At 59.9% G+C, this 12886-nt stretch overlaps 5 protein-coding genes across 5 annotated transcripts; 2 read left to right on the top strand and 3 right to left on the bottom strand.

Annotated features, from left to right (window-relative positions):
- Window positions 1-522: 522 nt before the first annotated feature.
- MKK02DRAFT_31018 (uncharacterized protein) lies at window positions 523-3628 on the bottom strand (the record flags this gene model as incomplete). The annotated part of the gene is given in 8 exon segments (XM_053088190.1): window positions 523-1823; window positions 1993-2133; window positions 2186-2326; window positions 2346-2519; window positions 2640-2737; window positions 2801-2882; window positions 3070-3204; window positions 3274-3628. The coding sequence occupies 8 exon segments, from the start codon at window positions 3626-3628 to the stop codon at window positions 523-525; spliced, it is 2427 nt and encodes an 808-aa protein (XP_052941840.1).
- A 1130-nt stretch (window positions 3629-4758) lies between these two features.
- MKK02DRAFT_41709 (uncharacterized protein) lies at window positions 4759-6565 on the top strand (the record flags this gene model as incomplete). The annotated part of the gene is made up of 2 exons (XM_053091672.1): window positions 4759-4902; window positions 4955-6565. 2 exons carry the CDS (start codon window positions 4759-4761, stop codon window positions 6563-6565), a joined length of 1755 nt encoding a protein of 584 aa, XP_052941841.1.
- A 141-nt stretch (window positions 6566-6706) lies between these two features.
- Window positions 6707-8426, bottom strand: MKK02DRAFT_41710 (uncharacterized protein; the record flags this gene model as incomplete). Its single annotated transcript, XM_053091673.1, has 2 exons — window positions 6707-8331; window positions 8384-8426. 2 exons carry the CDS (start codon window positions 8424-8426, stop codon window positions 6707-6709), a joined length of 1668 nt encoding a protein of 555 aa, XP_052941842.1.
- A 374-nt stretch (window positions 8427-8800) lies between these two features.
- Window positions 8801-10477, top strand: MKK02DRAFT_21171 (uncharacterized protein; the record flags this gene model as incomplete). The annotated part of the gene is made up of 4 exons (XM_053086371.1): window positions 8801-9000; window positions 9049-9166; window positions 9215-9352; window positions 9398-10477. 4 exons carry the CDS (start codon window positions 8801-8803, stop codon window positions 10475-10477), a joined length of 1536 nt encoding a protein of 511 aa, XP_052941843.1.
- A 57-nt stretch (window positions 10478-10534) lies between these two features.
- On the bottom strand, window positions 10535-11669 carry MKK02DRAFT_21377 (putative peroxisome biogenesis protein peroxin 19; the record flags this gene model as incomplete). The annotated part of the gene is made up of 3 exons (XM_053086406.1): window positions 10535-10579; window positions 10627-10845; window positions 10890-11669. 3 exons carry the CDS (start codon window positions 11667-11669, stop codon window positions 10535-10537), a joined length of 1044 nt encoding a protein of 347 aa, XP_052941844.1.
- Window positions 11670-12886: the final 1217 nt, after the last annotated feature.

Below are 12886 nucleotides of genomic sequence, written 5' to 3' on the forward strand. Positions count from 1 at the left end.
CGTTATATTGAACGAGATATCTTCCGGATACCCCTCCTTCTGCCCCTGCCCACCCACTGCCGCCTGCCCTAGATCCGCTGGATCCTCAGACCACAAACCCCTCGCCCTCTTGGCCGGATCCCACTCGATAAAGTTGTATTCCTTCTCCTCCATCTCCCCCCTCTCCTCCCTCTCCCTCGCCGCATCCATCTCGTCCATCTTCCTCTTTTTTGCCTCTCCAAATTTCACCGGTGCCCACGCGTACCCCGCTGGATCATCCCGCACATGCTGCCTTATAATCGCGAGGGACGTATTCTGTTTATCCCCCCACCGCTCTTTCCACGCTTCGACGTATTCGTCAAGGTGTGCCAGGTCGAGCTCTTCGGGCTGGTCCATCGGATGCTCGTGCAGTGGGTGACCCTGCAGGACGTGCCACCCCCGGACGATCCAGTGGGCCTTTTTCCACTTGTCCCGGCTGGCCAGGCGGGTTTCGAGGTCCCATTCCCGCAGAGGGATGGGGACGGCGTGTGATGGGTCGGGGTACTACCACGCGGAGAGGATACCGGGGAGCCAGTCTTTGCCGTACGACGGGAAGATGGGGCGGGTGGGGGCGTCCGGGTCGAGGGCTGGGGGTTGCAGAGCGGGGTCCAGGTATTGAAGGTCGAATGGGGAGGGAGAGGCAGAGATGGAGGGGGAAGGGGATCGGTGTCGGCTGGGGCCTGGTTGCGATGGACCAGCTTCCGATATGAGGGCAGCTGAGGCGAGAGTGAGGGGCGCGGGAAATTGGGTTGTCGTCGATGAGGACGCCAATGAACCGGTGGGGAGCGCACTGGAGGCGCTCGCTCGTCCGTGCTCCGACGTCCCGCTCTGCGAGTTCAGATTGGAGATAGCAGGCGGTGCGCTTCCCGCCGCGACAGGCTGGGCGACAGCAGCGCCATCCGGATGAGGAGCAGAATCTGGATTCGGGACCGCCCGAGATGGACCACTGATGGTGGTCGCAACTGCTGCTGGCTGATGGGAAGGTCTGGGTGGTTGTGTGGGAGCCGATGGGAAGGGCGATGCAGAGGGCCGGGCTGGGGCAGCGGGTGCTGCACCCGTTGAAGTCGGTCTGGCAATGGGCTGGGAAGATGTAGAAGGGATGGACGGTCCGGAGGTGAGGGTTGTGGCAGTCGAGGTGAGCCGACGGGCTGTATCGACGACGTTCCGAGCGGTAGGGGCGGACTGAGGAACGGCCTGCGATGCCTCAGAAGGCGCTCTAGCGGGAGCTGGAGCAGCAGGACGCGGGCCAGCAGGAGGAGCTGCAGGGAGGGACGCCGCAGGCCGCGGTGTGGTAATGCTTGGCTTCGAGCCGAGAGCAGGTTGGACTGTTGCTTGGCTGACAGCCGCGGTAGACAGCGCGTTGGGCATAGCTGGTTCTGCCGGGGCCGAGGGTGGAGTAGTGGCCGGCGGTGGACCAACGGGGTCAGTCGAGAGGGGAGGGAACCGGTAGAGGTAGGGTGCGAGCTCAGTGACTTCCATCAACGGATGAGCTATTCGGCGGTGCGTTGCAAGTAGCTGAGAGGTACTGGGAGCACAGGCCGGGCCAGAGGGAACGGGGTGGCTAGGTCCGGCCAGGTTACTGGTCGATGCCGACGACGACTTCGACGAGGAGGATATGGCTATCTGCTGACCAGCGCCAGAGGCGCTAGAGGAGGTGGACTTGGCCGACGGTGCAGCAGCCAGAGCTGGCACAGGGCCGGCCTTGGGTACAGCGGACTTGACCGCGACTGGTGCAGCTCCGGGGGGAGCCAATCCGACCTTTGAGGTGGAGGGTCCAGCAGCCTGCGGAGCTACCGGTGGAATAGCTGTCCATCTCCACTCCGAAGGGGTTTATAGGTGCAGGCTGTGGGAGCTGCTTCGCCGGCACCGCTACTGCCGGCGCGGCCGTGACCGTCTCCTTGAGCCGGCTCTTGGCTCGCTTCTAAGGGGGAGCTTTGGCGGGAAGGGGGGATGAATACGCCGGTGGGGGCGGACCGGGAGTGGAGGTGCTGGGCGAAGCAGCTTGTGGGGGAGCCAAAGAGGGAGTCAAGGCGGAGTTGGGTGTTGGGGTGGGAGTGGACGGCGACCCCGACTTGGCCTGGATAGCTTTCCGGATTGCTGGGGTATTGACAGGTTCTGTATATCAGCTACTATTCCGCTCGCTCAGATACGAAACGATTGAGCTCACTCCCTCCCCCACTGAGTTGGCCCGAGCTCTTCAAGAGAGACTGGATGAGGTCATTTTGCCGAGTGACAGTCTCGGTGAGATTCGCGACTGTGGTCGAGAGCGAGGCGACCTGGCCCGACAGGACGGCGATCACGTCTGAGGCTGTGGGTTCGGCCATGACGGGATGTCAAGGCCTGCCAGAGAGATCGGCCGTCAGCCAATGTGGGAGCTGTATTGGGAGGTCTTACAGCGGTTGCGAGCTGCAAGATGTGAGTTGGAGTGCTCAAAGGTATGGTGTCTGCTTCGACGCGCTCGGCGGCGGTTTGTTGATGTTGAGGCGGCACGTGACTTTCGACTGTACGTCATCGGAGAGCGCTGAGCGTTTGTCCAGCGAAGCTCGTCCATTCGCATCCATTTCTCGCAGCGGGACCGCATCTAGGCATGTCCGATGGGAGCATGCAGAGGAGGTGCAGACCTGGGCGGGCCGGCCAGCTCATTAAGTTGGCTGCCCGCTCCCAGAGCTCTGGGAGGCGGAAGGTGAGATCGTAGGACAAGGTCGCACGCGCCGCTACACTGATGATCGCACCTGATGACTGCTCGATTTGTCACACTTCCCACATGCGATATGCTACTCACAGCTCTCCACGTAGATGCGTGATAGCATATGCATTAGGAGCCGCCAAAAGAACGACCCATAATCCACCAATTGCCCAAAAGTCTATCTAGTCCCGAGACCCAAAAACACCCTTCAGTCTTTCAGACCACCACTCATGGAGGCGCAGCTGCCCGGTACTGCGTGCAGCAGCTGGATCCAGGAAATCTAGCCACTAACAACATCAGCCAAGTGCCTTTGCGCGAGTACGCTGAGACAGTACGAAATATGAAACGGAGAGCCCTCGACTTACAGGCATTGACCGCCTCTGGGTCAGCGCACGTGATACCGCGCCGGGTGACTGCGAAGCCGCCGTCGAAGTATTCGTTGTAGGAAGCAAGGGTGAAGCACTGAAGTGTTGCCGCACTGTATGTCGCGCCAGTGCAAGCTGTTGTATCAGCTCTGTCAGGGGCACATTCGCCCTTTTGCAGCAAGATGAGCCGGGATAGATGCTCACTGGAAATGATCTCGCACTTCTTTGTACATTGATCACGATTGGCTATGTTCTCATACAGCACTGCGCCCGTCGGGGCATTATAGTCCAGGTTGACGAATCGTGCGAAGGCGACCCCGCCCGTGGAAGTGAGGCCGCATTCACTTAGAGGGAAAGGCACAGGACTGGCTTCCTGCCGTCTTTGAGCAGGTGTGCGGGGATGATTGAGACGGGCGACGATCTGGGCGCAGGTCGCCTGTTTGAGTACTCGATAATTGGAGTCTGATGGGGTGGGAAGGCGGATGGCGAATACCGAGAGAGATGAAAGGGTGAGGAGGAGGGAGAGGAACGTGATCGACAGGTGGCGGGGGAAGCGCATGACGGGCCCCTAGCCTTTATGGGTCGACCTAACGCTTCGAAGATAACACTGCACAAGCTGGAGGAGAAGTGATACGAGGGTATGGATGGGAGAGGGCTCGTCAGAATCTTACATGCGGACCACTTCAGTAGCTGATCTTCCCTTCGCATAAGATTTGCAGCTTGTCTTGCATCTCAGGCACGGCTTAGTCCTGTAGGTCCTTGTCCACCTCACCTTGCTGGGTAATCTCCGAGCTTGCGAAAGGGTGCGACGAGAAAGCGGCAACGGAGCTGACCGATTTCTGCCGGGCGCGCCGTCCACATGAGGATCCCGGGTGGGCAGTTCCGCTCCGCGCCATTCCAGAAGAGCGGCATGCTGGCACTGTGCGGCATGTACTCGGAGGTTGCGGCTCCGAGACCGAGTAGTGGCGTTTAGATGAGGGTCTGTGCATCGACGAGGACGCTGTGCAGGCTCCATTCGCCGCATAAGGTAGAAAGTAGCGGAGCGGAGGTTACAAAGTTCGACTGGTACTCTTTGTTCCTCGGCTATCGTTATCAGTACCCGATCTTCTACTCAATGTGGTAGATTCGCCTCGTTTCAGACAGACATGCTTGACACTGAGTAGTCGACTTCCTGCGAGCTTTTTACTCTGAATTCCGTGTACGGGGTTCTGCGGCGTTATGTACAGAGATTCGAATTTCAGGGCTAGGCTTGGCTGTCAATTGGCGCCTCGCGAAGGCATCTCGACTACCCACCATCACGCGGAATGTACGGGATGCCTCAAAGGGCTCATCTCCTCGCCTTATAGAGCCGCAAGCTCGACTGACCGAAGTGCGGATCGCAGCCGGCGGCATGTGTATGATGCGGCCCATACGACCAGGAGCTAATGGCGCGTGCTGGTGTGAAAATCTGAAACACCTCGACGTCACTTGTCCGTCAGGCACGCGATTGGTGTGTGCCTCGTTCAACCGCGTCCCTTTCTCCTCCTTACGCTTCCTTTGAGACACTGCTGCGCTGCGCTGACCGGTCATCGTTGCAGCTTTCCGCCGTACGATGGACTGCCTCTCACCCCTAATACAGCTCTGACGACCCGGCAGCTGTAGTCCACGACTCCACGCCCAGTCACGCGATCGGCCGCTCGCAGAGGCAGAATGAGCGACTTCCCTGCCGTCATCATTCCGCCCGCATCATCCCCCTCGGCGGGCGGTACCTCCTCGGACGGTACGCAGATCAACGGCTCGATCTTGATTCCCGTCACAGCCATCATCATCGGTCTATTCGTTGCTGGCTTCATCGTAAGCCATCCGCCCTCAAGCTCTGCCTTTACAGCACAGCTGACTTCCATAGGTCGTATTCCGTCGCCGTATATTCAATGTCTTCAGGAGGTGCTTCGGTCTCCCCCTTGTACCCTCCCCTACAACTCTCGGGTCGGCGGAGAATGGTCAAGCGGCAGGAGGACAGCTATCAGCCGAACAACTTGCAGGTACCGCACCAGCAAGAACCACGGGGAACGGCGGGACTGGCACCACAGCGACTGCGGTCCGGGGTCGACGAGCCCGGCGTGGCGTACGGCGGACGGACAGCGGGCAGAGTATCCGGACTCTGCCTGCGTATAGCAAGGAAGCGGGGGACGAGGAGTTGGTTCTGGTACGCAGGCAGAGCATGCGGAGTGTGGACGAGCAGGAAGAGGGCGAGGATGATGTCGGGTTGGAAGAAGGGGAAGCGGGAGATGATGGGACGATAGAAATGAGGGAGAGGCGGACGTCTGGGGTGGGAGGGGTGCTTGACCGTGTGGCGTCGCTGAGGCGGTCGGGGTCGCTACGGAGCATCGCTAGCGCGGTGAGCAGGAGATCATCCCGCGGTCCTACCGTCGAGGCGTCAGCACCGCCGGCGGAGGAGGCGGACATTGCTGAGTCCGGCTACCCACCCTCCACTCCCCAGACTGCCCCTCCCGCTCGGGTCCGACAGGCATCGCAGACCGGTTCCGTTCGGCGGGGATGGGGCGAGGCGCCCACCTATCTCGAAGCCATGTCTTCCCCATCACCCGCTGATTCCAACCCCCCCTCCCACCCCTCGGATCCCGGACCATCCCGCACCACTCTGCGCGAACGGACCTCGTCAACTTTCCGCGGTCTTCTCTCCCGCACAGGCCTCGTTCCCGCTCCCACATCCACCTACTCTGGACCTCTCGGCCTTCGTACCCGCAGCCCCCCATCCACAACGTACGGTCGCCGGCCCACATCCTCCGTCTCCCTCCTCCTCCAGCCCCAAACATCCCGACACTCCTCCTCCCTCTCCCCAGACCCCACGACGTCCGCCTACCCCTCCCCATGGACCTCGACCCACAGCCTCGGACTTATATCCTCCCCGATACCCCATTCGGCCGTGCGCGCATCATTCGAAACGACCGATCTACCCCGTGCGGGCTTGTCGGATGATCAGATGCGGTTTTTGGGCACGAGAGAGGCTACGAGTCTGGCGGGCGTGAGGGTGGGGGAGGTGCCGGTGGCGAAGAGGAGAAGGGGGAGTGGGGCGGTTCCGGGTCCGAGGAACGTTAGTGGGGGTAGCACGTTGAGTGGGGGGAGCAGTGGAGAGGTCGGACAAGAGGGAGAGGAGGGTCCGCCGACTTGGGGAGAGGTGGATGAGGAGAGGAGGCAGGGGGAGGCGGCGCATGGCAGAGTCGAAGCGAGTGCGGATGTGGTGGGTGTGGGTAACATCTCAGGGGAAGGCGGAGGTGGAGAAAGATCGCCGGCTAGAGGTCATGAGGACGCAAGTTCGCCAGCGACAATCCCAGTCCGATCCACACATACTCCACCAGTATTACCCGGCTCACCCAGTACAAGCGACAATACACCGCCACCTCCACTTCCTCGCTTGGACATCGTAGCGGCCACTCCAACTACGCCAACCTTTCCATCTCGGTTCCCGGTCATACCACCACCGGTCCTGGGGATGTAGTAACGACTATCAGATCGGGCTGTCGGTATACATGCATGATGTGGGATTTGGTGGCTATGTCATGGAGGTAGATACAGTATGGTTACAACATGCCTGATCTGGATGCTAGTCCGCTACAGTGTCCGTCCCCTACACACTACGCTACTCCTCCTCATTCCGCACTTCCATCGACCTCAGCCTCTCACTCAACTCCCGCTCCGCCGCGCTCAGACTCCCTTGTCTCTTTCCCTTCCGTACCTGACCCGGCTTTGACATCTGCAATAACGAAGGTGCCCCAGGTTCCGATGGTGGGCTGGCCACGCGAGGGAAGCCCTCTGTGTGGGGTGTGGGAGGCCGGGAGGAGGCGCGAGAGGGACCAGCGGAGTGCATGTTCGGCATGATGGGCATGAGAGATGTGTTGGACATGCCCATAGGGCTGCGGATCGGTAATGGAGACGAAGTAGCTGTAGGCGAGACGAGCTGTAACTTATGTTTATCCTCCGCCTTCCCATTGGCCCCAGCTCCCACATCAGCCTTCGCCCCCTCTTCCTCCTTCTGCACCCGCCGCCTAGCGATCCATTTCTGCCTTACCATCGCCCACTCTTCCCCTCCTTTCCTCCCCGCCCCCGCACTGGCAGGTGAGAACCCAACCACCCTCCCGGCACTCCCCAGCGACACCTCACTGGGAGGCACGACCTCATCTTTCCTCTCTGTCCGGAGCTGCTCCGTGCTGCTCGGTGCATGCGCACTGAAGATCACCTTGATCGTTTTGGACAGGTAGTATTGTCGATGAGAGAGGTGGGAGGGGTCCAAGTGGGACGTGGTGGCTGGTGCGGATTGACGTGGACGGCGAGTTGTCGATGCCCCGGTAGCTGGGGGCGAGATAGGGACGGAGGGTAGGCAGACGAATTGGAGTTGAATAGCATATCGGAGGTACTCCCTCCGAGAGGCCGTACTTGGTGAGGGCAACGACGTGGACTGACAGACAGAGCCTCCCCCGTGCTCCGCCTCAACGTATGTGCGTTCCCGCACTAACAGCCTTGCGCCATCAAGCAGACTCCGCAGATCGTACGGAACGATAAAGACCCGTAATGGCGCCAAAGCGCTCTTGACGATGATCTGCAATTGACCGATCGGAGCGACCTGATACCCCGGATGATCTGGCGGCGGATCCCCTGAGATAGGGCCTTCGGGGCTAGGCGAGCGAGACGAGTACCGCTCGTAGTATACCTGTTCGAGGTCGATATTGCCCACCCACGGCGTCTGTGCTGCGCCTCCCACGGCCTTTGATCCTCCCTCTGGATCGAGAAGATCATAGTACGTCGCCGAGAATGGGAGAGTGAGCGGTGGTGGAGCGCGGAGTTCAGGAGGACAGGTCCGGCCCTTCCCAACGCTGCCGATCCGGAGTGAGAAGCCCGCGGTGGAGCTGGACGCGAGCGAGTGGGATTGCGTGCGTGACATACGGGAGTGGAGGAGGCTGAGCTGGTATGACCCGAGAAGGGGCTGAGAGCGAGATAAAGGAGGTGAGGCGGGGTGCGAGGGTGGGGTCGATGGGTCGGGGGTTGGACTGGTCGAGGTGGGAGGGGAGGATGGTGTGAAGGGGGTGAAAATCGAGCGGGAGGGCCGGGAGAGTGAAGATGCGGGCTGAGAGAAGCGCCGGTTGTGTGAAGAGGAGACGGACCCGTCTGACCGGCGAGGGAAGGTGGACGTTGACGGTGATGGTGAGGGCGTGCGGTTGGGTGAGAAGTGAGGTGGACCGGTCAGAGGGGATGATCGGATGGGTGAGGCTGGGATTCAGCTACTTATCCGGTGCGTATTGATTGGCCCAGGTGAACATACCAGATAGATAAGACGGGCTAGAGCCCGTAGGTGGGTGTGTCATAATTCCAAAGCTTCCCCTCGCGGGTTATGTTTTGCCGTCGTGGAGAGCATGAGGAAAGATGGGTCGATATCGACCGGTGGCGAGTTGGGTTTTCGCCTACTGCTTCTACTACCGGGCTTTCTGAACTTCTCTGGACCGTGTCTGAGCTATCCACTGCACCTGAATGGCCAAATGGGGTGATTGTCAGTGCAATGATGAACGAATGATGCGGGAAGGTCAGCTTATATCGGCCAAAGGGTGGACCTTCCTTATCTGGGGTCTCCACAGCCACGTGGTGCCTCCGACGGAAAGGCGGCCGCGGAGAAAGTCAGTCGCCAGAGCCAAAAGTGGAGAACCACCTTCCTCATCCACCTCTTACATTGTCTCCAGCTCCGATGCAGCCACCACAGCGCATCCTGGCTGTTCTGCCGCCTACGATCCGCACTATTTTGTCCGAGGGACCGTCAAGCTCGAGCCAGACGGTGCACGCTTGGGTGCGGTCCATACGAGCTCACAAGAATGTGGCTTTTGCAGAGGTGGACGATGGGACGGCGAGGGTGCAGGCTGTACTGAAGGGCAAAGGGATGGAAGCGGGGTAAGCTAGCAGCCTCTGAAGCGCGGTAAAGGTGAAGCTGACTGTCAGACTGACTCAGGGTTGTAGTGTAGCCCTATCGGGAACGCTGCAGGCTAGTACGGGCAAAAAGCAGGCCGTGGAGTTCATGGTGGAGACAGCGAAGACCATAGGTGCCTGTGACCCCGATGTGAGTCTGATAATGGCCAGACGTCATGATCTAAGCTGATACTCAAAGGTATATCCTATACAAAAGCAGCAGGTCCCTCCGGCGTATCTGAGAGATCATGCGCATTTGCGATTCCGGACCGCGCGGACGGCAGCTATCATGCGCGTGAGGGATAGCCTCATGCGGGACTGGCACGATTGGTTCGAGGTTAGCTGTGTTGATCGCACCTTCCGCTTGTATGCTAACGCCTAGTCAAACGAGTTCGTCCATATACATACGCCGATTTTGACTAGCTCGGACTGCGAGGGCGCCGGGGAGGCGTTTGCCCTTGTCAACCCCATCGTCAATCACCCGACCTCCGCCTCCGCCCCGCAGTCATCGTCAGCCTCGGCCGGACCCTCATCCTCCCAGTCCACATCGGACCGCTTCTTCCCCCATCCCGTCAATCTCACTGTCTCCTCCCAACTCCACCTCGAATGCCCCACCCACGCTCTTCCACGCACATACACCCTCTCTCCCGCCTTCCGCGCCGAACCCTCCCTTACTTCTCGACACCTCTCCGAGTTCTACATGCTCGAAGCAGAGGTCGCTTTCGTGGATACGCTAGACCAACTGCTCGACGCCGTCGAGAAGGGCATGCGGGAGGTCCTCCATCGATTGATGTGGGAGCATGGGCGAGGGGAGCGGACGCGGAAAGATCTGGAGATTATTCGGGATCACGAGCCAGCGGACGACTACGGCTCTCCTCATTTGGCAGCGGAACCGGAACGTCCAGCTTTGAGTCACCTGATCAATGCCGCTGCTCGCCCGTTTGCCCGGATGACCTATACCTCCGCCATCAAGGCTCTACAAGCGGCGCAAGAGGAGATTGAGGGTCGATTCGAGCATCCGCCGATATGGGGCCAGGGCTTGTCGAGCGAGCATGAGCGTTACCTCGCCGCCCAAAACGGCGGACCAACAATCATCACGCATTACCCCGCAGCAATCAAGCCCTTCTATATGCTGCCGTCCTCGGCGGACCCGTCGTGGGCGGCGGAAGGAGGCGAACAGGGCGAGACGGTGGCGTGCTTCGATCTCTTGTTGCCGGGGCTGGGAGAGCTGATCGGCGGGTCATTGAGGGAACATCGATTGGGACCGCTCGTGGCCGCAATGAAGAAGGCGGGGCTGAAGAAGGAGGAGTACGAGTGGTATCTTGATTTGAGAAGGTTTGGGTCTGTCCCGCATGGAGGATGGGGGATGGGGTGGGAGAGATGGGTGTGCTGGGTCACGGGCGTGGCGAATATCAGGGATGTGGTGGCTTTTCCAAGGTGGAAGGGAAACTGCAGGTATTAGTAGATTAGTGAGAAGCAAAGCCGTAGTACCCATTTCTTTTGTATAGTGCATTGGCATCTACATGATCGTACATGCTTCGTCTCCACCCATCCCTCCAAAGTCCTACCTGGTCAGCTTATGCTCTCAAGATAACCGAGAGATGAGCTCACCAAGCCCTCTGGCAAGTCCCCAATAATCTCCTTGGGTGGCCCCCCCAGATCCTGCATCTCCCCTACTAGCCTCGCTATTTCCTGACCATCCTCGTCCGCCGAATACCCAGGTTTCCGGAACGTCGCCACGATCTGGTCGACGAGTTTGGACTGTCGCCGGTACTTCTCCATATCTTCCGCCGAGACGCCCGCCGGTGGGGAAGCGAGGTATGCGGGGTACTAGTGTATCAGCTACTACCCGGAACCAGGATCGGCTAGCTCACCTTGGAAGCCAACTCCGACATGGGCTCCTCCAATACCTCCTTGGTCATCAACGAGCTCATCATCCCGTCTAGCAGCCCGCCTAGATCATCCTCGTCCCCATCTCCCAGCCCACCCTCCTGGCCCAGCTTTGCTAACAGCGCCGCCAGATCAGGCATCTCCCCATCCCCCCCTGCTGCTCCTCGCGTATCCTTGCTTCCGAGCTGCTCCATCGTCCGCCGGATCGTTTCGTCGAATGTTGGTTTCGGTTGACCAGGCGCCGCGCCTCCTGCTGCGGCTCGAGAGGCTGAGCCAGACCCAGAAGCCCCTCCTGCGCTTCCAGCCCCCTTCCCGTCCAGTCCCAGCGCCTCGAGTCCTTCTCCGGACAGCATCATCTCAATAGCCTTCTGAAACGCCGCTTCTTCCTCTTCTGCTGACATCTTCCCCGCTCCGCCTAGCCCTTTGGGCAAGCCAGCTGAGGCTCCGGCACCAGCTGCGGGTGGATCGTCCGGGTCTGCACCGTCCACATCAGGCATAGGGCCGGGAATATGCGTGCCCGCGAGCTGACGCAGGAGCTGCTCCATCTCGCCCGCTAATGACGCCTCGAAGTCGCCATCGTCATCTTCCGCACCGCCCGCTTGGGGAGCCGCCGAAGAGCTAGAAACGGTCACTGTGGATGTGGTTGCGGATGCCCGAGGAGGTGCTGATACTGGTGCACTAGGTTTGGGTTGATTGAATCCCGCGAGGACATCTGTCTGATCAGCTCGTTGCGCCTCGCCAAGGGGACGACAGGAGCTCACCATCCAGGTCGTCCAGATCTTCATCATCCGACCCGTCGCTGACTATGGGGTTGCGGTATGCCTTGGAGCTGCTGGCTTGTCTGTCCATGATGGCGGTGGATGTGCGTGGAAGGTTGATGGAAAGGTGGAGAGCGCGGTTAATCGCGTCGAGGCTAACCGATAGTGCTGCGGCGCCTACTTTGGGAAGAGCCCCTCGGCGCGGCGATTCTGGTGCGCCTAACTGCCCGTGAGCCAAAGTGGCGACAGAGCTCTGCAGGCCGGGTGGCGGCTTGGGTGGCGGGTCTTGCTGTCTGCAGAGGCCTCAGCTCATGCGACACTCCTTTACTGGGCACCACCCTTGTCTGCGGCGCCAGTAGATATGCGACGCGTTTGGGCACAACAGGGGATGGCGCCAGATCGAGAGCAGCACCGCGATGCGTGTGTGGAAACGCAATCAGCTACTCGATCCTTTGCGCGCAACCCCCTGCAACTCATCGTCTTTGACGGCTGGGCAGCCAGTGCTGCTCTCCCCAGGGCTATAAGCGGGGGTCTTTCAAGATCTTCGCCGAAGCATCACAGATATTACTGACGCAGAAAGAACGCAGCCTCGACTGGACAATCCCTACCTGCCGAACAATGGTTGGAGGCAGCGACCCGGCATATGGCCGTCAGCCTACACGTCGCTCATCGCGACGCACAGGAAGACGCGACCTATGTCACAGTCAAGGGGTCTGTAGGTGACGAGACGAACGAGCCTGCATCCGGTTTCCGGGACGAGTGAGGTCAGACCAGTGTCTTTGTGTCGATTCTGTCCCTGCGCCAAATAGCAGCTGTCCCCTTGTACGTGATGTGACTTCTGGATCTGCCTCGAGCACGCATGTATTGCTACTGTAGGACAAACCAGGGCGCTTCTAGTAAATCCGACCAATGTCATCGTAAATTCGTACCAAGAGCTAGATGGCATGGGATGACCGTAGTGCTGCGGCCGGCCGGGACAATCAGCTCCATGGCTCGTAACGGGAAAGGGCCTGCTGATGCACTTCATTGCTGTCCTTACTCCTCAAGCGATGATCGCGAAAAAGGGAGTAGCATGACGATCAGTGTGCCCCTAGGCGAGAAAAACCATTGACGACTGAGTAATGGACGCAGCGGCCATCAAGACCTCCGCCTCCATGGCAGCATCACTGCGCATCTGCCCTGCTGCTGATCGGTAGCGATGCCTATTGCCCATCATCCCATTG

The sequence above is a fragment of the Dioszegia hungarica genome, assembly GCF_025882075.1.
Source record: "Dioszegia hungarica strain PDD-24b-2 chromosome Unknown MKK02contig_32, whole genome shotgun sequence".
Lineage (NCBI taxonomy): Eukaryota > Fungi > Basidiomycota > Tremellomycetes > Tremellales > Bulleribasidiaceae > Dioszegia > Dioszegia hungarica.